General features: G+C 44.8%; 4 protein-coding genes across 4 annotated transcripts; 2 read left to right on the top strand and 2 right to left on the bottom strand.

Moving 5' to 3' along the window:
* The first annotated feature begins 575 nt into the window (after positions 1-575).
* LOC102701236 (oligopeptide transporter 4) lies at positions 576-6432 on the top strand. The gene is made up of 6 exons (XM_015833846.1): positions 576-1156; positions 1267-1364; positions 4289-4867; positions 4949-5201; positions 5298-5480; positions 5582-6432. The coding sequence occupies exons 1-6, from the start codon at positions 647-649 to the stop codon at positions 6200-6202; spliced, it is 2244 nt and encodes a 747-aa protein (XP_015689332.1). The 5' UTR covers positions 576-646; the 3' UTR covers positions 6203-6432.
* A 259-nt stretch (positions 6433-6691) lies between these two features.
* Positions 6692-7110, bottom strand: LOC102700961. Its single transcript, XM_006647664.3, has one exon. It carries the CDS (start codon positions 7036-7038, stop codon positions 6769-6771), a length of 270 nt encoding a protein of 89 aa, XP_006647727.1. The 5' UTR covers positions 7039-7110; the 3' UTR covers positions 6692-6768.
* Positions 7111-7259: 149 nt separating this feature from the next.
* LOC102700683 (binding partner of ACD11 1-like) lies at positions 7260-11430 on the top strand. Its single transcript, XM_006647663.3, has 5 exons — positions 7260-7412; positions 8807-8919; positions 9001-9076; positions 10071-10154; positions 10235-11430. The coding sequence occupies exons 2-5, from the start codon at positions 8813-8815 to the stop codon at positions 11072-11074; spliced, it is 1107 nt and encodes a 368-aa protein (XP_006647726.1). The 5' UTR covers positions 7260-7412; positions 8807-8812; the 3' UTR covers positions 11075-11430.
* Positions 11431-11624: 194 nt separating this feature from the next.
* Positions 11625-13028, bottom strand: LOC102700404. Its single transcript, XM_006647662.3, has 2 exons — positions 12665-13028; positions 11625-11902 (listed from the first exon to the last, which is right to left on the bottom strand). The coding sequence occupies exons 1-2, from the start codon at positions 12912-12914 to the stop codon at positions 11844-11846; spliced, it is 309 nt and encodes a 102-aa protein (XP_006647725.2). The 5' UTR covers positions 12915-13028; the 3' UTR covers positions 11625-11843.
* Between the last annotated feature and the right edge of the window lie 3753 nt (positions 13029-16781).

Here is a 16781-nt window from a genome sequence, read left to right as displayed (position 1 = left end):
ACCCACTCCATTTTGAAAATGCTTATCATTTTGGTAAAGTATATGGTCTCTCTAAAAACTAGTTTCTATTACAATATTTATAGACATATCAATAAATATATAGTTTCATTAACATTTTAATATTAATTTACACATACAGTCTCCTTGGATCTAAAGCAAATATTTTAAAAGGTATTCATATTTAGAGTTTTAAGATTGTCTCCAATGCTATCCAAAATAACATATATCATGAAACTAGAGCGAGTAAAAAATTGACCATGTATCTGGTCAAACACTTATCCAGATACATAGCCAAAAGTTGCTGCATTTTTATAAATGTTTATGCAATATTTTTCCACACATAATTATATAATATCTCTTCATGTGGGTATATTCATGGCAATAATATATTTTTTGGGAATATTCATGGCAATAATTGTTTGTCTGTCATGCACATCTATGTTTGGAAAGGGTACTAGTAAATGTCTATCAATTGTTTCCATTTATTAATTGAGATAAGCACGTACGTTATATTTGGTATGCAAAGAACAAATCCTACTAATTAGGGCCAGGCCAAGATTTATAAATGGAGGCTGCGCTAAGCGTACACAGCACACGCGGGCTTCCCTCACTGCCTAAGCGAAGGCATTAACCCGCCTCACGCGCAATGGGTGAGGCAGCGGCGGACGAGCGCGGCCTCGCCGCCGGCGTGGAGGACGAGGAGGAGGAGACGTCGCCGATCGAGGAGGTGCGGTTGACGGTGCCGGCCGGCGACGACCCGACGCTGCCGGTGTGGACGTTCCGGATGTGGAGCATCGGGCTGCTGGCCTGCGCGCTCATGAGCTTCCTCAACCAGTTCTTCTCCTACCGCACCGAGCCGCTCATCGTGACGCAGATCACGGTGCAGGTGGCGTCGCTGCCGCTGGGCCACTTCATGGCCCGCGCCCTGCCGCGCCGCGCCTTCCGGGCGCCCGCGGCGCTCGGCGGCGGCGAGTGGAGCCTCAACCCGGGCCCCTTCAACATGAAGGAGCACGTGCTCATCTCCATCTTCGCCAACGCCGGCTGCGCCTTCGGCAACGGCAACGCCTACGCCGTCATGATCGTCGACATCATCCGCGCCTTCTACCAGCGCTCCATCTCCTTCATCGCCGCCTGGCTCCTCATCATGACCACCCAGGTACGTACAAGCCCATTCAGCCTAACCAATTAATCCATTTCTGATTCCAACATTAGCTCAGAAATCTCTTGTTCTTGCGAGTTCATGACATGGCTGATCGATTGATTTAGGTGCTTGGGTACGGATGGGCGGGGCTGATGCGCAAGTACGTGGTGGAGCCGGCGCACATGTGGTGGCCGAGCACGCTCGTCCAGGTCTCGCTCTTCAGGTGAGCCATCTTCGCCCTCACTACTTCTAGCTTCTCTATGCTTCGGTGTCTCTCCTCCCCTTCGTTAATTCTTCTCAACAGAACGGGCAGTAGGTTTTTAGCCTAATTTTTCGCTTTTGCTTATACTTATAAACCAAAATTTAAATATTAAATTTAAAGTTGATTTTATAGTTTTTAACTAAATTTATTTTCTATCGTTGGCTTTTTTTAAAGATCGTTAACAAACTATTGTTCGCAAGTATGCGCTTTCTCCATCACGATACGTTTCTTTTGCCTTTCGCTGCTTCAGTTCCAGTCCGGATCGATTCTGGTTGGAATTTCGGAGGCCGGCGACCATAGCATTGCGTTCTTTAAATAATTTTATATCATTTTAGTAGTTTTTAAATCTTTGCTTAGGTTGGTTTGTTTTGACTCTTGAAGTCTCGCGTCGCGCGCGCATGGGCAGCAGATCGCAAGGCCGTCTCGCTGTGGACGCATGTGTTTGTTGTAGACTCGTAGCCAGCAGTAGCACTGTAGACGGGGAAGGCCGTGAACCTGACAAAAGAATGGGGGCAGCGATGGAACCCAAAACCCAGCTTCTTTGTTTTTCTCGAAGATTTTCATACGTGCAGCTTGCAGTTTCGTACAAGTGCTAGTGCCAAAAACTAGAGCTGCATACAAGGCGTTGGCCCGTTCAGATTGAGAATCTGATACAACTCGCCATTAAAGAAACAAAAGTGGAGCTAGGCGATTAAGTTGAGAGGGAAAGAGCATCTGGGGCATTGAGTAGCTCGCGAGGTAGTGGCATTTCAGTTAGTAGTAGACAGATGACCTCCTTTTCTCTCGTCATCATCGACACTGATGTGGGAGCCCCCCACCATGAACGTGGTAGGGCTGCGACCGGATGAGCCGATGGATAAAGCAGCCGATGATGGGATTACGCTGTCTGACTAATGTGTGGTTGCCTGGTTGGAGAAAGATATACTACTCCTGATTCTCCGACGCAAGCTGGCTAGACTTCAGCATATATATACTGTATCTGCACGCAGCAACGACCGATGACACGTTTCGTTTTAAAACACGCACTGCAAAGCACAAATGCAATCGCGCTGTTGCTTTTCTTTCTTTATCAGCTTTGGTAGGCGTTATCTAGCCGACTGATGGTGGTGCACGCATGGTTTATAATAAGGAGAGGATCGGGTTTGTTCAGACTCTGATTGGAGATCAGATAACGATATATAGGAGTACTTTAGAAAGAAAGGGGTTCATTCATTTTAGTTATGCGGTACAGTCTACATGCGAGGGAGTACTCCATAATAATTAATAAAGGCTCCTTGTTTATCCTCTGAGAAAAAAAGGTTTCTTGTCTAGATCAACCGGTTACTCAAACTGCCATAATTCACACCAAACGGCTCCTATTAATCTGGGGGACCCGTCCTTCGATTTTCCAGTGGTACATTGTACTATCGGTTAGGCTCACCTAAGCTTGGGCTGCTTGGCATCAATCATCTCTGTTTTTTATATTTCGCCTCTCTGTTTCACAATAATCTTTTCCTTGTCAAATACGCTGATCCTTTTTTTCCCTAGTGATCCTGCACGCAGTACCAGTAGTTTAAGTACATGACACACCATTACGTCGCCGACTGTGTGCCACCAGTATACTAGTACTAATAATACATTAAATGGCAAGTTATCACCCTATCCCGTCAACTCTATCGTTGCTCTCACTGGATATTCTAGACTAATGATCTGGTTGGGACGTACGAAATGTAACAGCAGCACCAGCTTTCTGACAACGTTGATTCCTTTGGACTCATGCGATACTTCCACATTAGATTCAGGGATTCGGCGAGTCAAAGTCCACTGAAACGGAAAGAAACGAAACAATGGCTCTTGCATGGGTGATGGGCACGATCGTTTTTTCGTCTACGCTAGACAGACTGGCGCTTGCATGGGTGATGGGCACGGTCGTTTTTTCCGGCTCCAGTTTTTCTTCAGACGAGCGAGCGATCTCGCACGGAGGCTGCACGCAGCACGCGCCGACGCGCGATGTGAACGCGCACGGCGTGTGGGCTGGCCCCGCGACGCCCAACTTGCGCGGCTGCACAGCGGAAATCCAAGGGAGTGGAGACGGATTGGGAGACTCGTGTTTGAAAAATCGCGCGGCCGTGCGTGCAACGATTGCTGGATGGGCGCAGTGGAGCATGCAGCGGTAGCCGTCGTGTGGTCCAGGGCTGGCTCCAGCGGCAAGTTGGCCCAAACCCCGGAAAAGACGCGATTGCGGCACATGCTGCTCGCTCGCTCGCAGCCGCATGCTGCGCGTTCCATCCCATGCGTGGAGCGGCTGGTGCTACGGTGGAGTCGAGGATGCGTCGATACTGGATAGAGATGCATGTCCTTTTCTTCTGGACGAGGATGTCTTGCGTGTGCGCACCCTGACGACAAATGACCAGCGGTGATGACTGACGACTGATGACATAGACGGCTCATCACGTAGATAGAGCAATGTGAAAACACAAAAAGACAACACTTTTACGCCCCTTATTGCTATTTTCGTATTGCTTCTGCAGGCTACTCCTTTCTTGCGGGCTGCTCTGTACATTATTCAGAGCAACGTTGGCAGTAACCATCTGTGGTGATTTGTGAACCATGCAGCTAGACTGGTAGACTTCACCAGAAATCGTTTATGGGCATAGTTCCCAGGCTTCTAAGCTCATAAACAGTACAAATTTTGCAAAAGCTTTCTATATGAGTTTCTAGATATCTTTTTGAAACAACTTTTCAACTTTGTTATGGTAATTTGTTCATTTGTACTCGAATAAACTATCACAAACCATTCATCTATTCATCCATTCCATTCAGCACATAACACACAATTGATATTTTCATGATTTCGTATCTTGGCTGTACAAAATGACACTAACGCACCTCAAATGTTGTATCAGGGCACTTCACGAGAAGGAAGAGCAGCCCAACGGTTCACGCCAGATCTCCCGCTCCAAGTTCTTCCTGGTGGCGCTCATCTGCAGCTTTGCATGGTACGCCGTACCGGGTTACCTCTTCCCAACGCTGACATCCATCTCATGGGTGTGCTGGGTCTTCTCCAAGTCCGTCACGGCGCAGCAGCTGGGATCCGGCATGAAAGGCCTGGGCATTGGCGCCTTCACACTCGACTGGACGGCTGTCTCATCCTTCCTCTTCAGCCCGCTCATCTCGCCCTTCTTCGCCACTGCCAACATCTTCATCGGCTTCGTGCTCTTCGTCTACGTGCTCATTCCCATATCGTACTGGGGCTTTGACCTGTACAATGCCAAGACATTCCCCATCTTCTCTTCACACCTGTTCATGTCCAACGGCACGGGCTATGATATCACAGCCATCGTGAACGACAAGTTTCAGCTTGATCTGGATGCTTACAATAAGCATGGCAGGATCAACCTCAGTGTATTTTTCGCACTCGCTTATGGGCTCAGTTTTGCCACCATTGCCTCCACTATCACCCACGTCGGCCTCTTCTATGGAAAGTAAGACATCTATGATCAGTACATGAATACATGAAACAATCAAATGCATCCTCCATGCCTGATTCAGACTCAAATATGCAGGGAAATATACCACCGCTTCCGAGCTTCGCAGAAGGAGAAGCCTGATATCCATACTAGGCTGATGAAGAAGTACGATGACATACCAGGGTGGTGGTTCTACTCACTGATGGCACTTTCGATGACAGTGGCCCTTATCCTCTGCACTGTCCTGAAGCACCAGGTCCAGCTTCCATGGTGGGGTCTCCTCTTCGCCTGTGGCATGGCCTTCATCTTCACCCTTCCCATCAGCATCATCACTGCGACAACCAACCAGGCAAGTTACTAGAACAACAGAACCGTATGCATTGTACTGCATTTTAATGTCTTAAGTAACAGAAGCTGACAGAAGGATCTATAATGTGATCTACAGACACCTGGTCTGAACGTCATCACAGAGTACGCCATCGGGTTGATAATGCCTGGTTATCCCATCGCTAATGTTTGCTTTAAGGTGTATGGTTACATGAGCATGTCTCAGGCTATTGCCTTCCTCTCGGACTTCAAGCTTGGCCACTATATGAAGATCCCACCTAAGTCCATGTTCCTTGTTCAGGTATAAACTGAATTCCCAACCCACTCATAATGAATAATGTATTACCATGTTACCATGTATGTTAGTAAATTTTCTAACCTTGAGATGCTGTTTTCACTCAGTTCATCGGTACAATGGTGGCTGGCACAGTTAACCTTGGGGTGGCATGGTGGTTGCTCGGCTCCATAAAGAACATCTGCCAGGACTCACTCCCAGATGACAGCCCATGGACGTGCCCCAACGACCGAGTCTTCTTCGATGCATCAGTCATCTGGGGCCTTGTTGGCCCAATGCGCATATTTGGACCACATGGCAACTACGGTGCCCTCAACTGGTTCTTCCTAATCGGTGCGGCTGGCCCTGTCATTGTGTACATCTTTCACAAGATGTTCCCCAACCAGAAATGGATTAGACTGATTAACTTGCCAGTGCTCATCGGCGCAACAGCCATGATGCCACCGGCGACGGCTCTGAATTACAACTCTTGGCTGCTTGTCGGAATCATCTTCAACTTCTTTGTGTTCCGGTACCAGAAGAAATGGTGGGAGAGGTACAATTATATTCTCTCCGCCGCGCTAGATGCCGGTGTGGCTTTCATGGGGGTGCTGCTGTACTTCTCGCTATCCATGGAGAACAAGAGTATCAACTGGTGGGGCACGGCAGGAGAGCACTGCCCTCTGGCCACATGTCCCACTGCGAAAGGTGTTGACTTGGGTCCAACAAGTGTTTGCCCTGTGCTCTAAGCCAAATAGTTATTCCATGCTACAAGGTACAGCTGCAGGAATAGTTATGATCCGTTCGAGTTATGCTTAAAGTCATTAGATTTCTGGTGTATGGAAGTAAATCTTCTCATATGTGTAAAGGCCATAGGTTGATAGTGCATTGCACACAAGGCAAAAAGAATTGAAAACCGTTGCAACAAAAATGTTGTAGTACACCAGATCATTTGGGCAATGAAAAGGCATATGCTAGTGCTTGGATGTTCTAATTTTCTTTCTTCTTACCAGTTCATATTACCGAAAACTTTATATCTCAAATCTAAGAACAACCGCACATTGATTCCAAGTGCAAATAAATTCACAAGGACAGCTTCCTTTATTTTGGTTTGCAATAGATAAGTTCTGCATGTGTACATAGCGGAAAAAACCAGGCATATACTAGTTCACAAGAACACAGTTGATGCCGCATATCAGTAACAAGTCACCAACACAAGGATGAACTGACTATTTCTATCAGAACGACTAAGCAAAAAAAAAAAAACTGAAATAGACGTAATACCCTAGCTGGTGGCTCGCGAGCTTTTCCCAACCTAAGGGAGGCGGCCGCGGTTGAGGAGGCCGACGGTGTGGCGCGCGGCTTCGAGGAGGTCGCGGATGTTGTGGAGCGACCTCTCCTCGGCGCCGAAGATGAAGACGGCGCGGCACTCCGCCTTCTTCGCCAGCCGCGCCGCGTGCCCCAGCGGCAGCGCCGGCGAGTTCAGCGCGCGCAGGATCTGCCGGTACAGCGACAGAACCACCGGCCGGTTCCGCGCCAGGTCCTCCGCCGTCGCCCAGATTATCCCCCCACCGGCCTTCGCCATCCCTCCCCGCTTCCGCCGCCGCGCCGCAGAGCAAAGAGCGCTGGCCGCTGGGACGAGACGAGAGGGGGTTTGCCGAGGAGAAAGTGTAGCCGAGCGGACACTGGGCTCTAAGGCCCAAGAGAATACAGGCCCACGGAGGACTACGGCCCACGGGCCCGCACGTCGCTCGCCACGTCGCCATCCACCAGGTTTCGGCAGCACCACCCCCTGCTCCGACGAAACCGGCGGCAAAACGGGGCGCAACGGATCCCATTTCCGTCGCCCCGTTCCTCTCGGCCTCCCCCCGTCCCCAGCGCGGTTTGGAGTGACGCGACGAGCTCTTGTTGTTGGATCTCCGCCGTGGCGGCGAGCGCCCGCCCAGTCCCTCGTTTGAGGTGAGGATCCTGCTACTTCCCTTTTCATTTGAGACCGATTTCTGATGTCGAACTATGCTTTTTCCCTTTTCTTGGGCCGAAACTCATCCTCTGATTCTGTGTTAGAACACATTTGATTGCATGATTACACATCATTTTAGGACTCGTATTATCTGGTCATTGTGATATTTGTCTGAATATTGTTGTGATGTTTAAAATTCTCTTTCTTTCCACGAGGAAGAATGCTCCTATATGGTTATATGAGTATTGGACTATTGGTTTGCCATTTTGCAATATGTAGTACCGTGATTAAACATCTCGTGGCACATCTTTTTTTTTCTTTAATGATAATGATATGTTACGTGGCTCTATTGTGCATTGGAGAAAAAATAGGAGAAAAACAGGCAAAGCACACAATGTGCTACACTGCTGTTCATCTTTAGACAATAGAAATGTGGAATAATAACACGCATTCTGCTGCACCAAAAGATGCACTTCATTATGTATTCGTAGGTGGAGCTTGCCTGCCATTTATCGTAATTTCTAATCATATTTTAAGTTCTTTATCTGGAAAATGAGCTATTGATGTCAATGTATTGGCGAGGAGACCATGGATCATTACATGAAAAATCTATGTTTTAGGACAAACCAATTTTATATACAATAAACACAAAGGAAACCCTGTGCATATAAAATGGACTCTGGAGACAAAACATCTGCATAAATTAGTAGAATCCTTAAAATTGCCAGCAGAATCAGGGATGAAATCAACACATGGTCATTATGTGGAGCTAAGCATCTAGCGAGAATTAGCCATTAAACCATTTTGTGGCACTGAAGGCGCAGGATCAGAGGTTCTCGTCCTCTGGTTTCCTCTTCTTCTATCTTTGATTCTCCAGGGTTTCGGCCCTCATGTACGTACTGCTTCTCCTACTTAATATATTGCACCTGCTTTTGCCGCGTCTTAAAAAAAACAATAAATTTTAGAAAACCATTTAGTGTCTCATTCTTCCTTTAGTCTCAAACTCTTTATAAATGCTGTCTACAAACAGATGAATCAATAATTCATGTAAAACTGATACTCCCTTGAGACATATTAATCACTTTTCATACTGTATTACTGTTATGAAATTGGGTGAGTTCCAAACCATAATTAATCTAGTCCACAGATAGTGCTTGCTGACAAGTAACAGTTTTGCAATAAAGTTCATTTGTCAGTTGTATGCCTGGTGAACATTGCTGTTTGTGTCTAGAAAGCTCTCAAATTGATTGATCCACATTTTTTCTTCATTTGTCTACCAAGGAAGGAAGTTAATGCCCCACTGTCAAGTTTCTCTAACTAGTGAGGCATCTAAATATGGAAAACAATAACCAGTGTGCTGATTAGTGCCTTTCTGTTTATGCTCCTTTTGAAGGTAAGCATGGTTAGCACAGTAAAGGTCCACAATGTCTCGCTTGAAGCATCAGAACAAGATATCAGGGAATTCTTTTCCTTTTCTGGTTTTATCTTACATGTTGAATTGCAAAGGTTAGTGCCATATGTCCTTCATGACATCTCCTGTTATTTATACAGAGGAATGTACTGTGTTAATCTAGCATTGCTTTGCAGTGGCGATGAGCGGTCTCAGTTTGCCTACATCACCTTCAAAGATGACGAAGGATCAGAGAGGGCTATGCTTCTGACGGTATATTTAAACAGTCTTTGCTCCCAGTCATTGATAACTAGGGGATTGCCCCATATAGTTTTGTGTAGAGCTAGATAATTCACGTCAAGTTAGATTTAATATACAACTCCTAAATTTTATTTATTAGATACCACTGTATGTAGAACCGTAGAAGGATTTTTGGATTTCATATACAACTATTTCTATAAGGTTTCGGATTTCATATATAACTCTTGGATTATATTTCTATAGGTTTGGATTTTATATGCAACTCTTAGCTATTATATATATATATAATTGCATTTTATAAAAAACTATATAGATCTATACCGTTATAATCTGGATCCACCATGACATAACAGTTAAGATTTCTTTTTCTTGGATTAATGTGGTTTTTTTAGCCTCCAGAGCAAATGTGGTGGCTTCTTTTAAAGCTGTCTTTTATAATTTAACTAGAGGGTTCCCCCTTCCCCGTGCTTTGCTCAGAACTAGATAAAATAGAATCGGATTTGATATACATCTCTTGTATATTCTCTCTCTTTAAATACAATTCTTGTTTGTATATGAAACTGAAAGTATAATTGAATTTCATATACAACGATTAAAACGGAATTAGAATTTAATTTTATATATAAATCTTAGTTTCCATGCATATGGTTGTAATTTATATACAACGTATTTTAGAAGTGGAATAAGATTAGGTATACAACTCTTAGCTTCTCTTTTGTAAGATATACAAATACAACTATATTGATCAATCAACACCAGTATAATCTGAGCACACTATGATCAGGCAGCTCAAATATTTTTCCTTTTCTTTGATTAATGCGAGAATTTATAGCCTTCAAAGCAAATGTGGTGGCTCCTTTCAAAATCAAATGTTGTTAGCTTTAGTGCTTTACCACTTACATCACCTAATTTATTTATGTAATAAAAAAAACAGTGGGTTCGAATTTTCTTGTTGGAAGGGGTCTACTTACTCTGCATTATGTAAAAGTATTACTTTCTGGTACAGGGTGCGACTATAGTGGATATGGCTGTCATCATAACACCAGCAACTAATTATCAGCCACCAGCAGCTGTTTTAGCTGATTTGGAGGTAGAACTATGCAGTTTTTACATCTCCAGTTTGCAATTTGCTTTCAGTAATTTGAGACTTACTGTCTTTGACCTTGTTAGTCTAAAAATATTGGTGGAGTGGAATCTGCCCTTCGGAAGGCTGAGGATGCCGTTGGTTCCATGTTGGCCAAAGGATTTGTCCTTGGGAAGGATGCCCTTGAAAAAGCCAAGTCTTTTGATGAAAGGCATCAACTCACGTCCACTGCAACTGCGAAAGTCTCCTCGCTCGACAGGAAGATGGGTCTAAGCCAGAAGTTCAATACTGGTACCTTAGTGGTAATTGAGAAAATGGAAGAAATGGATCAGAAATACCAGGTTGCAGAGAAGACCAAGTCGGCATTAGCAGCTGCAGAACAGACCGTCTCTACTGCTGGCTCTGCAATCATGAGTAACAGATATATCCTTACAGGGGCAGCATGGGTAACTGATGCCTACAGCAAGGTTGCAACCACTGCAACTGATGCTGGAGCAAAGGCAAAGGAAATGATGGTGCCTGAGCAGGATGGCAAACATCAAGATGATGAACCGGCAAAGGGCCATTCTCCTGAAAACTCTGAGGGCGTACAAGAAGGCAAGCATCAGGAAGATGAAGGACCAAAGAGTAACACGCCAGAAAACTCTGAAATGGGTAAACAGGAGATGGAAAATCAGGAGGGTGAAATCCCAACAGCCCGTGCGCAAGAAAACGCTGAAATAGCTGAGAAGAAGTATAATCATGAGGAGGCTGAATTACCAAAGGCCGAGCAGACTGAACGGGAGCACAAGCACCCGGACAGCGAATTGTCAAAAACCCATGTCCGAGGAAGTCCTGTAACTATTCCTGTCTGTACGGCCACTACTGATGGAAATACTAGTAGCAATACTCCAAAGAAGCCTGAGCATGCCCAGGGATTCATCTGATGATGTGTCCGATTCAACGAATGTAAATATGGATGTGGGATGCCAGTGATGTTTTTGATTCGGCTCATACTGCGGAACTCTCAAATCTTTCAGATATCTTTCTCAATTGTTTCCAGATTTTAAGATTGTAATAATCACCTTTTTTATTGTTTTTGTTCAGTTTTGATCTACATTTGTATTCTAGGTCCTTGTTTATGCACTATTTTCTTATCTGTAAAGGAAAACTGTGCCAACAGTTGTATTCTTAGCACAAATCAAGTATGCCGTCTGTTTGCTGCCCTTGCAATTGTATTTCTTCTCCTGGACTCTTGCTGCAAACACACTCTGTATCCAATTCCTCTGCAAACATGGTCTATGTGGGACATCATGCATTTCTACCTGAGCTGTTGAAGTGTGGATAAGGCTTAAGCTTAGTTGGACCATCACCCTCCATCAAGCAGAGCACATAACATTGGCAGATACTGCAATTAGGCCAAGCCTCGTACATCTGTTCCACCTAAGGTCACTTCAACTATGAATGAACGGTAGGAGCATAGGAGTAGATCTGTTATTCTGTTAAGCCATGGCCCCTCATTTATTCTTCAGAGGCACCTCAAATGATCAAGAACTCACCAAAGGCGAGCATACAATTTCAGATTACATCACTAATACCGCTGATTCAGTAGTTGAATACTATGCAGCTGCAGTGTCTGAGAGCAAAATACATTGCAATATCCGATCCAAAACGGATCAGGAAAACATGGTGATAATATATGCCCCTAGAAGAAGTTCACAGCATCCTCAGCCTCCGGTTGCCAGTTCTCCCTGCATCGCTGAAGCTTGACATATCTGAAAAAAAAAATCAAAATGCCAGGAATCAGCACAAGACGTCGCTAACAATGGAATCACGTTACACTTAGGTGGAGCTTAGATTGAGAAAATTTTTGGGAGAAGGATCACGTCAAATATTTGACCGGATATCAGAAGGGGTTTTCGGACCCGAATGAAAAAACGAATTTCACGGCTAGCCTAGAAACCGCGAGACGAATCTTTTGAGCCTAATTAATCCGTCATTAGCACATGTTGGTTACTATAGTACTTATGGCTAATCATAGACTAATTAGGCTCAAAAGATTCGTCTCAAGATTTCTTACATAACCGTGCAATTAGTTTTTTGGTTCATCTATGTTTAATGCTTTATTTAGGTGTCCAAAAATTCGATGTAATGTTTTTGGAAAAAAATTTTGGGAACTAAACGAGGCTGTTTAGATTGAGAAATTTTTTGAGAGAAGTGTCACGTCAAATGTTTGACCGAATGTCGAAAGGGGTTTTCGGACACGAATAAAAAAATAAATTTCACGGCTAGCCTAGAAACCGCGAGACGAATCTTTTGAGCCTAATTAATCCGTCATTAGCACATGTTGGTTACTATAGCACTTATGCCTAATCATGGTCTAATTAGGCTTAAAATATTCGTCTTAAGATTTCTTCCATAACTATGCAATTAGTTTTTTTATTTATATTTAATGTTTTATTTAGATGTCAAAAATTTGATGTGATGTTTTTGGAAAAAAAAATTAGGATCTAAAAAAGGCCTTTATCTGTGCGTACCGGAGGAGGAAGGGTCGTGGGAGAAGAGGAAGAGCAGGAGGAAGCAGAGGAAAGTGAGCAGCGGGATGAGGTGGATGGTCCTCTCCTCCCTGACCAGCCGGCCGCCGGCCTTGGCCGCCGTGGACTCCTCCGGCACCGCCATCACCTCCGCCGCGTCGCTGCCGCCGCCGCCGACGCCGACGCCGTCGTGCTCTTGCTGCTGCTGCAGCTGCTGCTTCGGCCCCGGTGAGAGGCTGAGCTGCCGATGCATCTGGGCTCTTGTATAGGGTGGAGGGGAGCGCGGCGGCGGCGTCTGAAGTGAAGCTGTCGTGTTTGGTCGGGAGCAACTAGGCGGAGAGGAGGACAGTTAGGCCGGACAGCAGCGAGAGAGAGATTAAATGCAGCGGAAAGGGAGCGGAGCCGGAGCGGGCGTTCGGTGTGGTTTGAATCGCAAGCAAAGGGACGCAAATATCTGGCGTCAGTCATCCCGGTGGATAGATAGATTTTGGAGATTTTGCCGAGCGAAAGCTGGTGGGGTTGGCCGGTTGGGGGTGACCATTGCGGTTGTGGAGCATGGACTGCAAAAAGAGAGAAAAAAAAAACCCATTATGCATGCTGGAGTGTCGGTGGGAAGACGGATCCCGGATAGTTGGTGAGGTCGCGTTTGTCTCTCAAGGTTACCGCAGTGGACACGCACCCGAGGCTGAGGTTGAACACTCTCGTTGATTCGTAGTCGGTGCTCTTTTACGTATAATTTTTTCTATTTTCAAGTACATATTTTTTAAACTATTAAACCGTGTATTTTTAATAAAACATATTTTTATATAAAAGTTCATCATTTTGTATTTTAAAAATAGATTTTTCAACTCTAGAACAGTTAATACTATCGTTTATACCATTAAATAGGTATCATAAAAATCAAAATCTTTCATCTTCATTAATAAAAAGAATGCAGCCTAGTCCTAATAGAATACACGAGACAACACGCAAATGCTCGTATGTTTTTCTCTCCACAATACACGCTCGACTGGCTTTGTGCTAAATTGGCAAACTGTACGATAGTACTTATAATACATTGTGTTTGTGCTTATATTGATACCTTTATTTTCGGATATGGGATACCAGCCTACCCATTTCAATATTGTCCTAATGTGCATAAGAGGGAAAAAAATCTATTTTACTCCATTAACTATTCTTGAGCCCGATTTCTCTCCCAAAATTATAAAATTGATTATGAGAGACCTATCAATTGTCAAATACTGGTGCACTTTTACCTCTCTAATTATTTTTATGGTGGTTTTATCCAATGTGACGCCGGCAACAAAAAACTAGTAGATATAGTGGGACCCATGTGACGATTGATCTTCTTCATCCACCTCACTTGCCTCTGCCCTCTGCCCTCTTGCACACGCCACCAAACTCTCAAGGAAAAGCTCCTCGCTGTAGGCCTACATCATTCGTCGATTCCTCGAATGCCTAATTCACAGTTGTTTTCATCCACTTTCACAAAGATACTCCTAGATGCAAGAGAAGGTGGAATAGTCAATGCAGTTGCCACAAACTTTGTAGTTTTGGTTGTTGGTGCGAAAGACGTAAAGAATAAGGAGAGGGGGAGGGAAAGGACCAGGTTAACACAGAGGAGGGTCTCCATCTCCACCGTATCTCTTCATGAGCTCGATGCAGATGAACTCGAGCTCGAGCTCAACCAACCCTTCCTGAGTCCCTTCAAATGTGTTCCTGGATCCATGTTTCCCATTCACTTGCCGTCGTCTTCCAGCTCGCTTGACAGAAGCAACCATGACTGTTCTTCAGTTCTTGCTAGCGACGATGGAGGAAGATCAAAGAAAGATAATGTAGATGCCACGTCAATGCCATGTAGATGCCACTTTGGATAAACATGGATATAACCGAGGATACGTTATATCTGATTTAACGGTAAAGGGAGCCAAATCAAACTCGAGCACTAATTGAGAGGGCTTTTTCGTGCGGAATGCCGCCACGGTGCCACCCTTCAGCCCCGGAGTCCGGTCCATAGCACATCCTCGCCGACGGCCACGAGAGCCATGTACCGGAACATAGTCGAGCTTCACTCTCCTGCCAAGAAAGGAAACTTTCCCAAGGCCACAGCCGCCCAACGCGGCCCATATCATATACGCAATTCGTTCGTTCATCGCAGTCCCGTTTCGGCCCGCACGCTAGCGACAGTTCCCGTTCCGGCCTGTACACGCATGGGCCTCACGTTAACCACAGTCCCGTTCCGGCCCATACTGGCAGTTCCGTCCCGGCCCATCTCACAGCCACAGGCCACGGCGTTCGCCGCCGCTGCGTCCGCCGCCGCCATCCAAGAATTTCTTCACCGCCACGTCGCGCCGACGAAGCGGCGGCCCAGGGCCGCCGGGTTTTCCCTCTCCCAGGCACACCCTCTCACCTTTCCTCGCAGGGCCTCGCGTACCACGGGTGCATGACGCGCTATCTACACGCATAATAATTTTAGTATCCAGAAAACGGCAGGTTTATGATTTTTTTAGTTTTCTGGGCATTATCGTGTAGGTAAGCTGCCACCTACACCCAGATGAAACTGAGATATTGATCCTGTTAGGTCAACGTCGATATGTCACCGACACACAAATGTAAAAGTAGCTAAAAGGTGGGAGATCCAGTGACCCACAAATTGCACAGGAAGAAAAAAGGGTGACGCTTTTTACTGGAAACAAAGCGATATTAGTTTAACTTGTGAGGCTCAAAACGCACATCAATCTTTCACCTTAGAACACACAGAACCATAGAAGCAAAGCTTGATGGCTGCGTCCTTTATTTTTTTCTCTTTTAACAGGATAGCTGATGCGCTGGTACCACTCAAAAAGGGTCCTTTCTTTCCCTCTCCTCTCTCTCGAGAAAGCTTCTGCAAGAATGGAAAAAGGTTGCCTTCGAAACCCCGTAATAGTTACAGGCTTACAGCCTCGTACTTGTGATAATGTGCTCTGTCATGTCCTGTCTGCTGGGCTCCGTTTCGTCATTACCGACGCTTGGCTTACAACAGCAGGATGTCATCCTTCCAACAGACTGCCATACCAAATTCCTCAAAGATGACAGAAACTCTGGACTTTACCAGGACCAAAATCACGGGCCTTACCTAATTTTCACCGATAATAACCGCTAAGCCAGTGGTTGAAGAGGCAGCTAGGGGTAAGGCCCTGTTGTTCAAACGCTACACAAAGCTAGATTCTTGCCGCAGCCTTTTCTTATGAATCACGTAAAATGAGTAGTTGATGACTTAGCAATGTTTCTCGGTCATATAGTTTGACATGCTGTCAGTAGTAGTGTTGTTGTTAGACGTTGATTCAGCCTCTCCTTAGTTATCTAATTTTTTTTTCCAAAAACATCAGATCGAATTTTTAGATATTTAAATGGAGCATTAAATATACATGAACATTAAAACTAATTACACAGTTATGGAAAAAATAGTAAGACAAATCTTTTGAACCTAATTAGTACATGATTAACCATAAGTGCTACAGTAACCAATATATGCTAATGACGGATTAATTAGACTCTAAAGGTTTGTTTCGCGGTTTCCAGGCGGAATCTGAAATTCGTTTTTTCATTCGTGTCCAAAAACCCCTTCCGACGTCCGGTCAAACGTTTGATGTGACCCTTTTGACAACTAAACAAGGCATCAGACATACGACACTCACATGATTAATTTTAGTGAACTTTTGCGATTATGCTTATAAATTTCTTATATAAGCTTGCCTTTTTTATTTTAGAGGGAGAAGCCTCAATGCTCAAGTTGTTGTACCTTAATTAGCTTTAGCTTAAGCTAACTCCTGCAAATATGACAATTACCTTGAGGGAAAACCATTAAAAATGACATTATACCTATTCTGATGCAACAGTGTTAGGTTTAGTAGTCAAGTTTTGAGCAGGAGTCAAACCAAACAGCTCTACAGGTTCCATCTACTTCTAAAAACATAAAGTATATACTACTACTGGAAGCCAAAGATCAAAGGACATTAATTAGGTCTAGGCTTCAGTATCAATCAATTCGCTAGACTTTTCTGGCAAGCATTTCGTATGTGTGGTTATTTTGACGCGGCTAACTTCAGCTGGAGTATTAGGATTAACCAAGATCTGTACT

The sequence above is a fragment of the Oryza brachyantha genome, chromosome 2 (genome assembly GCF_000231095.2).
Source record: "Oryza brachyantha chromosome 2, ObraRS2, whole genome shotgun sequence".
NCBI lineage: Eukaryota > Viridiplantae > Streptophyta > Magnoliopsida > Poales > Poaceae > Oryza > Oryza brachyantha.
Note: the sequence above shows the minus strand (reverse complement) of the source record. Positions and strands in the feature narration are given on the sequence as shown.